Source organism: Coloeus monedula (assembly GCF_965178545.1).
Source record: "Coloeus monedula genome assembly, chromosome: 3".
Lineage (NCBI taxonomy): Eukaryota > Metazoa > Chordata > Aves > Passeriformes > Corvidae > Coloeus > Coloeus monedula.
The window spans coordinates 1479238-1492254 of record NC_138783.1 but is presented as its reverse complement, the minus strand read 5'-3'; the positions used below and the strand labels follow the sequence as shown (position 1 = coordinate 1492254).

Sequence of the window (13017 nt, the reverse complement as noted above, 5' to 3'; positions counted from 1 at the left end):
CAAATCCAGGAGAGATGGGCTGAATTCGGCACCCAGGGCACTGCTGGGCAGCTTCACCTGGCTGAGCCTCACTCACCAGCTCTGTCCCGGCATCTCACTCCCTCTGTGCAAGCAGCAAGCTTGTCCTTCCTCCCTTATCAGCCCCAAATAGCTGTGATGTGATGTATTGTTTTCCCTCCTCAAACAAATTACATCAGAAGAAGGAAACAGGAATATTTTTTTTTGCTCTTTTCTGGCATGGAGGCCCGTGACCAGGATCTCTGCAGCACTGTGTCCATGCCAGGAGTTCATATCCTCTAAATGCCTCCTTAGCCAGCTGCCACTTTCTGCTGTTGAATAATAGATGCCATCAATGTCCTTCCCCTCCTCCATCAGGGGCTTCATGGTCCCTCCCCCAGCCATATCCAGGGGGCCCAAGGACCCCCACACAAAATCAGATCCAGCTGGATCTGGAGGATCTGGCTTTCACCCAGGGACACAGATGGGGAATACTCGGGGGAGCGCTGGGGCTCGCTCCGTGCTCGCGGCAGTGGAAAACAACTGGGCCACCTGCACATGATCCAGTGGGGCTGCTCCTGTCCAGGAACCCTCGAGCCCCCCCAAATCTGAAGGTTTTTTGCCCAGGCGAATGAACCCCACTGGGGAGGTTGCGCTGAACCTGGCTCCTGCTTCCCTTGGGCAGCAAGCACCTGTGGGAGAAGGCAGGCTGTGAAAGGGGTGGCAGCCTTCCACAGCTTCCTGCAGCTTCCAGGGAGGCTGTGCTGTGCCAGGACTCTGTGGGGACAGCAGTTCAAAGAAGACGCAGCAAGGAGAAAACCTCGGGAAAACCTTCTGCCGTGTCCTCCTGGTTCCAGCAACAATGAAAAGTCCCTACATCTCAATCCTGGCATCAATCCCGATCCTAGCACCCGTGGGAGTGAGTCCGAACTCAGTCCCAGCTCCATTCCCATCCATGGTCCCATTCACAGGGCAGAGAGGTGGGAGGGGTCCTGTCCTAGTTCTAACTCCTGCCCCATCCCCGATCCCATACCCGGGAGAGGATTTGGGGAGCAATCATCTGTCTCCAATGTCAGTCCCAATTCTGATGCCATCCATGCACCTATTTCTGGAGGATAGGGGGCGGGTCTCCTGTCCCAGCTCTTATCCTGGTCCCATTCCCGGAGGAGAAAGGGGAGAGCGGTCGGTCTCAGGTCCCGATCCCATCCCCAATCCCATCCATACTCCCACCTCCGAGGCAGGGAGCGGGGGGGTCCGGCTCTAGCCCCAATCCCGATCCCATCCATAGTGCCATCCCGGAGGGGGAAAGAGAGGGGGCGGTCGGACTCCTGTCCCCGTCCCAGCGCCGATCCCACGCACGTTCCCATCCAGGGAGGAGAACTCCTGTCCCGTCCCCGGGGGAAGGGGCGGTCCCAGCCCCGGGCGGGGCAGTTCTGGCCCTGGTCCTGCCCCGTTCCAGCCCCGTTCTCCGCGCCGGGAGGGCGGTGCAGCCCCACGCCCGCTCCGGCCCGGCTCACACGCGGCGGCCGCGCCGGGAGCGGCGGCACCGGGGCGGGGGAAGGACCAGAGCCGGGCATGGCACGGCCTCCGCCGCCCTCCTGAGCGGGGCGATCGGCGCTGAACCCCCGGCACCGAGCCCGGCACGGAGCCCCCGGCTCGGCATCGCCCGGTGAGCGCGGCCGCAGCGGGCGGGGGACCACGGGGGGAGCACGGAGGGACAATGGGAGGACCACGGGGGGACCAGAGGTGGATGTGGGGGTGCTTGTCTTGCCCACGACAGGGAGGGACAGGGGACGACACCCGGAGTCCTGTGGGAAACTCGTGCATAGGTGGCAGTGGGGACACGGGTGGGGGAACACGCACATGGGGGGGACACGACACGCCCAGGGGTGAAGGGGACATGCACACACATGAACAGGGGACGCACACACGGGTGGGACACACCTCCCGCCGTGCGCACACACGCGCATACTCATGGTGGTGGCACTTGTTGCTGCCCGGGTGACATGGGTGACACGGGTGATACAGGGTCCCAGAGCACCCAAAGCAGGGAGTGGGGCAGTGCACGGACAGAGCTGAACCCCGGCTCTCCTGCTCTCCTCCTCTCCACCCCACAGACTGCCCGTACTGCCACTAAAACTGCCCCAAAAGCCCCAAAGTGCCCCAAGAGAGGGCAGTGGGACCAGCAGCCAGCAGGGAGTCACTGGCATGGGCTGGTGCTGGTACAAATGGTTCAAACTGGGCACTCAGGGAAGCTTCCTGCTCCTTTTGCTCCTCTTTGCCTGAATTATTGGATTTTTAATGCATTAATTCAGAATAATATCTTTGCTGCTCAGTTTCTCCCTTCCCTGGGGAATTCACTTGCTGTTTATCCGGAATTTCCCGTACACACCTCTGGTTAAAGCCGTGGAACTGACTCCCTGCTTTGCTCCGCGTGTTTTTCCACCTCTTTGCGTGCTGGGCTCCCTGTGTAATTTCTTTGGGAGTGTTTTAATTTACACTGCAATGGGTGATACTCTGATTTCAAACCATTTGACTCCTTCTAGCAGCTCCTAACCCCCAAAACACCCTTCATCCCGGAGATGGGCACTGGCTGACATGCAGGAACAACTTTAGGGGAAAAACATCTTATTTCTCTTTCTGTTGCATTTTTCTTATCAGTTTATTGCAAAAGCCATTTGGCAACCCACTGCCTTCCTGTGCACGAGGTGAGGAGCAGCAAACCTGGCTCTGGAGGGCCACAAACTCTGGGGGATGGTGGCCCTGGCTCGTGGTCGCTGCTGCCAAAATTGGGCCCTTTCATTACCACCAAATTCCTGTTGTTTTCCCTGAAGTGAAGGGTGGCTGATGGGTTAAGGGACTCCAGTGCAAAGGGAGAGACCCCAAAAAGTGCTGAGCCCTGAAGCGTGGCTGTGTCCCAGGGCTTAGTGGGTTATAAAACGCCCAGAAGGGTTTCTGACTGTCATGGCACAGAGTGACTTTGTCCTGTCTCTGCCCAGTGTGATTTTTATCTCGGGTTGTTGACACAAAGCCAAAGCCATGAATAGTTCTCTGGCAGCGGAGCGTGCTGCCGGCCACGCCGGGCTCCCTCCTCAGTGCTGAGCAGCCCCCACTGACAACTGAGTGGGAGCCACCCATGAAGCAAAGGCCTTATTGCCTCCATGGGATGTTCCTTGTGGAGCAAAACATTATCCCCCAAAGCCCACCCCGTGTGGGGTTTGCTGGTGGTGCCATGCTGGAGCCTGATAATTGTGTTACCCTGACTGTCCCCCAGAGTGCCTTTGGTTTTCCCAGGGTGGTACTGCTTGTGGTGGGTGACTCCCTTGATGTGGGCAGGAGGCTGGGAGGTGTCCCTGGAAATGTTCTTTCCCCCAGATACAGAGCTTGTAGGGTTACCAAATTGACCAGAAACTGGTCCCACACTTCTCCCCCACTCTGACTGTTGCTTCCTCCAGTGAGCACCAAAAGGTCATGGAGGGCAAAACCAAAGTCAAACTCCTGACAGAAACACCACCTTTCTGTCTCCAGGAAACCTAAAGGATTCAAGTGCCCTGTTTCCCCCATGGCATAAGCAGAACTCGAGGTTTGAGGGCTCAAGTAGGTCCACCCCAATCCCATGGGATGCTGCAGGGCAAAAACAGGCAGGGAGCATCACCTCTGCTGAAGCAGGAAGGGAAGTGTTGGTGAAGGGATTAAATATTGTCCAGGGTTGATGTTTGCTTCCAGGAGGATCCATGTCCAGAGCCCTACCATGCTGGGAATTGAGTCAGGTTCAACTGAATGAAGGTGGCCTTCATTACCACTGTCACCAATGGTTTTAATGCTTTTTTAATTCACTTGAAAGCCACAGATTTGGTTAATCCCAATTGATTTCCCATGGTGTGGAGCAAGGCAGGAGGTTTTGGTACCCCTTGGGAAGCGAAGGCTGGAAGGGGGATTGATTCAGGGAGGAATTCAGGGAGTTTCTTGGGGAAAAACAGAAATTCCCAGAAGTCATTTGTCTCAAAGCAAAACATTTTGACCTCCAAACAAAGTCATAAAGTTCTTTTAAACTCATTATATCTTTTGTCCAGACTCTCTCTCCCCTTTTTAGCTTGGATCAAGTTACTGACAAACCCTCTAGGAAACCAAAACACCCCCAGAAAAATATTTTTCATGGAGAAAACAACTTCAACTCTGCTATTTCTCAGCCTGGCAACAGGAAGGGAAACTGAGGCATGTGGCTGCTTCAGTGGGGCGGCTCCATTTCTGGAGAGGAGCTGCCCTCCAAAGGTGCATTTTTGTAGGGACAGAAGCACGGATTCCTTGCAAGGTTTTGGTTTAAATGAGGTGTTCTGGCTATTTTGGGGATGGAGGAAGGGGTAGATCACACCCATCAGGGATAAAGGAGGGATGTTGCCTGGCAGGGAGATGGATAAAGCCCCTTAAGCTGCTTGAGTATCCTGGAAATGAACCTTGGAGGTGTCTTGCCTTGGGTGCTGGAGAGAAGCGCTGGGGATGGTGGAGATGGGACAGCTGGGGATGTCCTCAGCCCACGCTGGTGGCTGGGGCCAGCCCGGAGGAGAAAGGCTCTGAAGGTCACCGTGGCAGAAAGGATCCAAAGGGAAAGGGCAGATGCAAAGCAGGCAGTTTGGGCAGGCTCAGATTTCGGCCGGATCCTGTCTCGTGGCTCCGAGTGGCCAGGCGCGGGAGCATCCGAACACACCGCCTGTTTGCTTTTGCTCACAGAGGGTTTGAACCACAGTCCCAGAGCAGTGAAAAACGATTCCAGGTCGTTTGCTTCCCAGAGTGTCAAGTAGCTTCTGATCCCGAGCGAGGATTTTGATGAGTCTACTAAATGCCTCCGAATTAGGGCAGGGAAAACACCCACGTTCTCCGTGTGTCCTTTGGAAGGGAGTCAGGGAGAAGATGCAGTGAATGGATCGTGGTTTCAGCCCCCAGCATAAAACAACGGGAGCTGTGGCAGAACCAAGGGCCACCTCTGTGAAGTCCTGCTGGTAAATTAATCCACATTAATTATTTGGGAAGGCCAATTAAACCTCATCAGCCCCCTGTGAAAATGTATTCATTGCAGCCGTGGTTTGGTTGTGCTTTGTTGTCTTCAGTGACTTTGCTGCTGCTGGCAAATTGCCGAGCACGAAACACGTCTGGGAGGGCACTGGGAATGCTGAAAAATGGAGCAGGAATCCGGAGACAAGGCCTTTACTTGGCAATTCAGTGCCCATCCTGTGGTCTCCCTATGGAGTGCTGGCCATCCCTCAACTGCCTGTGACCTTCTCCCATGACAGCCCCTTCCTTTCCCATATTGGCTGATCTAAATATCCCTGGCAGATACAGTTACAGGAGCATTTTGGGATGCTGACTTCACATGCACATGCCTGTGGGTACTTTATTTGAGGACACTGATCTGCCCAGGCTCCTCTCATCACCAGGCTCCTCTCCCATGCTGCCTTCATCCACTGGCACTGATGGTACCTGTTTTCTGGGAAAAAACTCCCATGTCCCATGGGATAAACAGGTCCAAGGCCACACTGCAGAGAGAGAGAGAGATGGTCCAGCCATTGCAACCTGCACATGGTTCATCATGGAGGAAACTGCATGTGGATAGCTGGAGGGCACCCAAAAAGCTGTGCCTGGTCACCTGCATCCAATGCCAGAGAAAAAACTTCCCACTGTGACCTCGGAAAAAGACCAGGAGATGAAGTGATGAGACAGGTGCAGGTGGTTCTCACCACAGCATCGTGGCTTGGCACCCTCAGGGATCGCTGCTGCTTTCGCCCTCCCCTCGTCCCTGCCAGGGGCTCAGGGTGTCACAATTGGAGCAAAGGGCAGTGCCAGCTGCCAGCCCTTGTGCCTTCTCATGCCTTGGCTGGCCCTGGCATCTCCAGCTCGCTCCCTGCGGATGCAGCGGGACTGGAGTGAGGGGGTGGCCTGCAGTCACAGGGCCGGCACACACAGCAGGTTTTGTCCTAGGGATTCTGGGCAAAACTAGGGTAAAAAAGGAAAAAGAAAGGCTTTTGCATTCCCAGAAGGAAAAGACGGGAGAGCACAACAGCAAGGACAAGGCTCCATTCAAACCAGCCAGCAAACACTGTTTGTTCCTTGTCCTGAAGGTGGAGATGAAGAACTTGGCACCTCTCTGGGCAGCTGCAGGAGATTCCCCACCTTGGCTTAGGGATGGGTTTCAAACCCTCTTTTGGGTTTTCTTGCTGGGGTCTCAGGAGCCTGTGGGGAGATGGGCTGGAGTTTGGGGTGATCTCCCCCCATCAGTGGTGGGTTGTCTGCAGGGGAGAGAGGGAATGCAGATGGAGAAATCCCATGCCAGGCTGAAGCCTCTGGAACTCTGTAACCCTTCCCTGTGCCTTTTAGGGCATCTTGTGTGGCTTCCCTCGGTCACGGTGGCCTGTCCAACCCTTTTCATCAGCTGCCAGGTCTGCGGGCAACCTCTCTCTGGTTGGCCCCAGATCTGCAAAGCTCATAGGGAAGGAAGAAACTGCGGAGAACAGCAGCTGGAAAATGTTCTCCCATCTGCCAGAGCTCTGTTAACCCTCTCCATCCATGCCGCTGAGGACTTGGGCGAAGCAGGATGGGAGCAAAGCTGAACTGAGTGCAGGAAAAGCAAAACCTCGAGGCCAGGACAGAGCAAGATCAGTGCTGGCTCCGATTTTCATCACAGAGTGTTTCCCAAAGTGATATTGGGGTTTTTGCAGATGTTGCAGGTTAGTCGGGGTGTGAGTGTGTGTGTGGCTTCCACCCCTGTCCTTGGGAGGTGTGAGCCTCAGCCAGCACTGTCCTGCTCTGCTCCAAGGGGAAAGCAGCAGGATGGGGGAAGCATCATCAGAGATCGTGTCAGTGCACATCTGGACAGGCTGTGTGATCCAGCCCCTGGAGCAAGGACTGGAGTTATCCCCTTGTGATGGGCTGGAAGCATCACTTCATCCCTTCTCCCTCAGCAATGAGTTGTCAAGGTGCTTTTCAGTACCAAAGTGCTTCACTTTGGTGAGAGATCATCCAGGCTGGCACCTTCGAGGAGACTGTCATGGCCTCCTTCCCTACAGGATCTGAGTTGGAGGCAGGGGCAGCACAGCTCTGGATCAGGTGCTTGTTTTGCAAGAAGGGGCACGGTCACACTGTCCCTCAGCATGGTGGCACCAGGTTAGAGCTGAGCCCTTTACCTGAGAAGGCTGGGATTGCTTTTTTCCACCTAAAATCCTGGTGAGGTTTGGGTCAGGGTACATCCCACACGCTCATTCCAAGGGTGCCTTTCCTCAGACCTTTTGTCGTGCAGGAGCTCCCGGTCCTGAGTTCCTGCGCTGGCTTCATCTCCCTGGAACCCCCATTTCCGCAGGCTTCCCGTAAGGCAGGGAGCAGCAGGGACATCAAACCGGCTCCTCTTACGGGAAGGGAGGAAATGCATTTTAATTTGATTCCTGACCCATGGACTCACTCGGAGATCAAGTGTCAGCAGGGCCCAGGGCACAAAAGGGCCCTTGTCCCTCCTCACAGACAGGCCAGGCTCTGTGTGTCTGCAGAGACCCTTTCAAGGCCCTTTTTCTCCTCTCAGCTGATCAGTCCCATGCAGAAGCAGGGATCAGGGCCAGGGAGCAGGACTGCGACCTGGCCACCATCAGCCCAGCACTAAACCCATTAAAGACCCCTTATTCTCATCAACAGCCAGCCCAGGCAGAGTCCCTGTGGTGGAGAACACGCTCCTTTTGGCTAGGTTTGATTACAGGGCCTCCAGCTGTGGTGAGGTTTGCCCTACCAGAAGGAGCTGAAGACCTCTGAAATGGGGGCCAGTCATGAGGACTGCTTGCTGAAATTCCACTTTCTAATCCTTTCTGCCTGGGATTTAGCAGGACCCATTCTTAATGGTGCTCAGCTGAGTCATTTCTCGTGGCTGGTTAAACACAGAATGGAGCATCTTTGCTGTTCTGTGATGCAGGAGACCAAGTTTCTGTGTGAACCTGGTGGGAAGGGTGGTTTGGGACATTGAACTGGGCTGCAGGACACCTGAGGTGGACTCTGACATGTGGCCTGGGGTTTGTTGGTGACTTTAGAGCAGCTCAGTTCTTCCTCTGTGCCCCAGATGCAAAACGAGGTTAAATAAGACTCACTTCATCCGCGTAACCGTAATTCCTCCATGCCAGGGACCGCTCAGTTGTGTCACCAACGCCATGAGGCCACGGTGTCTGTGGTCAGTGATGTGCTGCCCTCTTGAGCCATTGTCTCCATGTCCTTACAGCCTCTTTGCTTTCCCCACAGGGTGATGGAGAACCTTATGACTCCTCCAGCCTGGACCAGAGTCACCAACAGTTCCTTGGACCCAGGTGGCACAGATGACAACCCCTACAAGTGTGTATTTGATGAGGACTTCAAATACGTCCTGCTGCCCGTCTCCTATGGCATCGTGTGTGTGGTGGGGCTCTTTCTCAACCTGCTGGCCCTCTACTCCTTCATCTTTAGGATCAAGACCTGGAACGCCTCCACCACCTACATGTTCAACCTGGCCATATCCGACACGCTCTACGTGGTCTCCCTGCCCCTCCTGGTGTATTATTACGCCATGGGGGACAACTGGCCCTTCAGCGTGGGGCTGTGTAAGATCGTCCGCTTCTTGTTCTACACCAACCTCTACTGCAGCATCCTCTTCCTGCTGTGCATCAGCATCCATCGATTCCTGGGCATCTGCTTCCCGCTGAAGTCGCTGCAGTGGGGCCACGTGCGCCACGCCCGCAGGGTGTCGGTCGTGGTGTGGGTGGTGACCGTGGTGTGCCAGTCCCCCGTGCTCTTCTTCGTCACCACCAGCGTCAAGGGTGACACCATCACCTGCCACGACACCTCCAGCAAGGACCTCTTTGGCCAGTTTGTCATTTACAGCTCGGTGATGCTGGTGCTGCTCTTCTGCATCCCTTTCCTCATCATCATCGTCTGCTACTGCCTGATGGCCCGGCGGCTGCTGCAGCCCACCCGGGGCATTTCCCGCCTGTCCCGCTCCAAAAAGAAGTCGGTGAAGATGATCATCATTGTCTTGGTGGTCTTCATTGTTTGTTTTCTTCCCTTCCATGTCACTCGTACCTTGTACTACTCCTTCCGGAGCTGGGACCTGAGCTGTGAGACCCTCAATGCCATCAATTTAGCCTACAAGGTGACTCGTCCCCTCGCCAGCACCAACAGCTGCTTGGATCCCATTTTGTATTTCTTAGCAGGGCAGCGATTTATGAAGTTTGCTGGCAACAAAATGCTAGGGAAGCCTCAGAACGAGGTGGCACTGGGCATCGTGCCCAACAGTCACCTGGGAACCAGCAGTGACACGGACACGCTCTCCAAGGATCTGAAATCCTAGGCCTGCTCTGCAGCAGAAGGGTTTATCCCTGGTGTGAAGGGAGGTCAGGATGCTCTGGGGCCTGAGGCTTTGGGTGTTTGGGGTGCCTGGGCTTGCACCCACTCCAGCATGGTCTGTGTCAAACGTGCTTCTCTGCTTGTTTTGTTGTATTTTTTTCAGGAAGATGCAGCTGTGGTTGCACACACAGACCCTGATCTCTGGCTCTGCATCCCAGCCGGCCCCTCTGATCAACGCTGAGGTGACCAAATCTGTGAAAAAAATCATGCCCTGAGTGCCTTGAATCGTCTTCCAAAGTGAAAATGCTGTAGGCGAAAGATGCCCCTAAAGAATTCCATCTGCAGATTGCCTGGCACAGGGGGAGCTGGAGTTTGTCCGTGCCTTGTCAAGGCAGGAAAGGCTTTGGGTGGATGAGGAGAGTCAGCTGCAGTTCTGCTGAACAGCTTGATGAAAATGTCAAGGACAAGTATCACCCACAGCGGGAAAGGGTCTCCGACAGCTCTGCATCCCTGAAGAAATGCTCTCCCAGCTTCAAGCTGGCAGAGCAGAGATGGGATTCCCAGCTCCTGTCCGAGGGCTGGCTTCCCATTAACCAGGGTGCTGATGGACATTCCATCTCACCGGATTACACTGGTAGCAGCCCACTGGAGTTTACTGGTACCATCAAGCAAGTCCCCTGTAGGTTTCTCCAGTGGGGCCAACATCTTCCAAAAAACCCATTAGTGCTTCCCAACAGCAACAGTCACCCTTTAAAAGCTTTTAGGGACCTACAGCTTCCAGCTGCTGGCTTTAATAATCATCTCCAGCTCATTAAAATTTAAGGTGAGCTCTTCATGTCTTGTTTTTAACCCCCTTCCTGGTGACTCATGTTTCCAGCCCAGCAGCAAAGACCAGTGTCCCTTGGCTGAGCTCTGCCACGTCCCCACTGCTGTCCCTCAGAGGTGACAACATTTGCCAGCGCTACACTCTGGGTTGAGGAGCTGCAAGTGGTGCTGAGCTTAACCCCATTCTGGGATCCTGGATTTGGAAAAAATATCCACAGAACATTTCACCAGAAGGTGCTCTTGGTGTTTCTCTCTGTGGCTGTTGGGTTGGAGAGCCCAGAGCCCAGGTCCATGGTCTCCCTGCCAGGAGGATGCTGATTCCTCCCCCCAGAAATGAAAATTGCTTGGGCTGCAGCACTGGACGAGTCATATTCTGTAAAAGCTCTATTTCAGGACTAGGCAAACACATTTGATGTTGGCTTAGACCAAGACTTCAGAACACTCCTTAGTTTCTCCCATCCTTCCTTCTTGTGAAGTGGTTTGGTGGAGACAAAGCCACGTTGCAATGTCACCGGTTGTGTTCAGTCACAGGTGACTGGGACCATTTAGGGTTAACTGGGAGGTTCCTGTGGTCCCACGCCCAATGGAGAGCTCTTGTTCTAACCAACAATGTCGCAACCACAGGAGGCAAAGAAGGGCACCATCAGCAAAGACAAATAGGACATTTGTAGGGTGGTTCATCCCACCCTCGAGCATGTTTAGGACAGGATTGGGTTAAGACCAGACTTGCACCATAGCAGCACCTTTATTCCTTTGTTCTTGTGAAGGGAGCTTGGCTTGATGGTGAGGGTCATGGCGCAGTCACTGGGGCGAGACAAATAACTGGGAGAAACGAATTCAGCCGGGGCACTGAACTGGTACAAACATCACTGCAGGCCAGGCCTTCCCCGGTCTCCCACACTTGGCCAAAAAGCAGTGTGGACATGTTACGTGCTCTGAATAATTCAACAAAAACATGCCCAAAGTTCCCTCCTGAGGTCCTGCTTGGAAATGCCACCTCCTCTGAGCTGGCTTCGAGCCACCACCCTGGGCAGCACTGCCAGTGCCATCAGGGGTGTCCCTCTGTGATCCTGATCCCCAAGTGATCCCACTGGCTGGATGCAGAGAGGTACCAGCTGAAAATCTAGCTCCAGACTTGGTTTTTTGTTTTTATTTGTAAAAGCACTAACTTATACTAGAGAGGAAAAATAGGTGAGTTTTATGACAGTGACTGTACATTTTTATTTTTGTAACGTGCAAACACCTCGGATTTGTGATAGTAAATGAGTTTCTTTCTACTACGAGCACTTCTCTGCCGTCTCCTCTGCTATGTGCAAAGATGGGTATTGGGGTTAGGAACTGGGTTGTTGAATGTTGTGGATGTATTTTAATCTCCAGGTACAGCTGTCCCCTCCTCTGTGATTCTTGATCTCCATCTAATTCGGTGAATTCAATCTCCACTATCGATTCAAGATTTTCATGGGGCTGATGCCACCAGTTCTGTCAAAACCCAGGTGCAGAGACAGCTCTGTGGCCATGGCAGGGCTTCCCAGGCACCAAAACCCCTTGGAGCATGACAAATTCAGTAGCCAACCTCTTTGGTTGTGTCTCCATGGTCTTGGTAGCTTCTCCTAGGCTACTCCTGTTGAAGACTAGAAGAAAATTGTTACATCAAGTAATTGATTAACGAATCTTGAAATAATTAGTCTCCCATTCCATAGACTTTTTTTTTTTGCTTCTCTGGTTCTCCCAGCCACTCACGAAGCCACCAAACTAAGATGTTGGAAACCTGTTGTTCTCAGAGCTCCTCACCTTCCCCTGCAGACACCAGGAGAAGGTTTCCTGAGCCTAACCACAGTCCCCATGAAAAAATACATTTGGTTTCAATTTATTTTTCATTTGGTTTGCAATTTATCTTGGTCCCCAGCATGGCTTTTGCTGGGCCTCTCTCTGCCAGTGAAACAAGGCTCAGGACACACTCTGCTCCATGGAGGTGTTTATTCCGAACTGTGGCCAAGTCACCTTGCAGTCTGCTCAGGAATAATCTGGGCAGCTCAGAGAGGAACTTCCAAGGGATATGGATGATCTCTGCAAATATAATTTTATGGAAACCCACTGCTCTGTGCATCCGTGGAAGTGTTCAAGGCCCGGTTGGACAGGGCTGGCTCCAGGTGTTCCTGCCCGTGGCAGGGGGGTTAGAATGAGGTGATCTTGAAGGTCCTTTCCAACCCAAACCTTCTGTGATTCCATGACTCTCTGGTCCTGTGAATTCCTTCACTTTCATCCTATAGCTGATTTCAGATCAGTTTACACTGGATGTCCCAGCAATGTCTTTAAGGTGCAGCCACAGTCACTCATCACCCTGCTGTGGGACAGAAGCCCTTCGTGGTCCCCTGCACCGGGGCAGAAAGCTTTGCTTTGCTTACTCTCTTCAAGAATTTTATAGCCCTTAGAGCTGCCAAAACACAAAGTCTCAAAAGCATAAAGCCAAAGAAATAGCTGTGAGCCTCAGAACTTCTAAATTAGATATCCCAGGATGCACCCTCTGAAAAGTCCCTCTTGATTTTCAGCCCAGGTTTTGGGGTCTCTCTGGGGTCAATGCCCAGGCACCAAGGCCTCACACGTGAATAGGTTTAGTTTATGGGATTTACAGCATCATTTCCAAATCTTTACTGCAATGACTCTGCACGGCTCATTCCAGTGCTGAGTCAGCCAAACCAAAGAATGAGAATTAAGGAAGGAAAACAACCACTGATGGGGAGCACAGAGGTTGTGCAGAGAAACAAGCAGAAAAAACCAGCCAGCCACGCCAAGTGGTTACAAACCACTTTTTCTAAATATCCCTCAGCACAGGGAGCAGGAAGCAAAAGTTAA

At 53.4% G+C, this 13017-nt stretch overlaps 1 protein-coding gene across 2 annotated transcripts; it reads left to right on the top strand.

The window, feature by feature from the left end:
* Positions 1 to 1472: 1472 nt before the first annotated feature.
* Positions 1473 to 11450, top strand: P2RY2 (purinergic receptor P2Y2). Of its 2 annotated transcripts, XM_082278653.1 has the most exons (3): positions 1473 to 1666; positions 8263 to 9386; positions 9503 to 11450. In XM_082278653.1, exon 2 carries the CDS (start codon positions 8267 to 8269, stop codon positions 9341 to 9343), a length of 1077 nt encoding a protein of 358 aa, XP_082134779.1. In that variant the 5' UTR covers positions 1473 to 1666; positions 8263 to 8266; the 3' UTR covers positions 9344 to 9386; positions 9503 to 11450. The 2 variants fall into 2 exon arrangements, with proteins under 2 accessions (XP_082134779.1, XP_082134778.1); XM_082278652.1 differs by having other exon boundaries at positions 8263 to 11450.
* The last annotated feature ends 1567 nt before the right edge of the window (positions 11451 to 13017 follow it).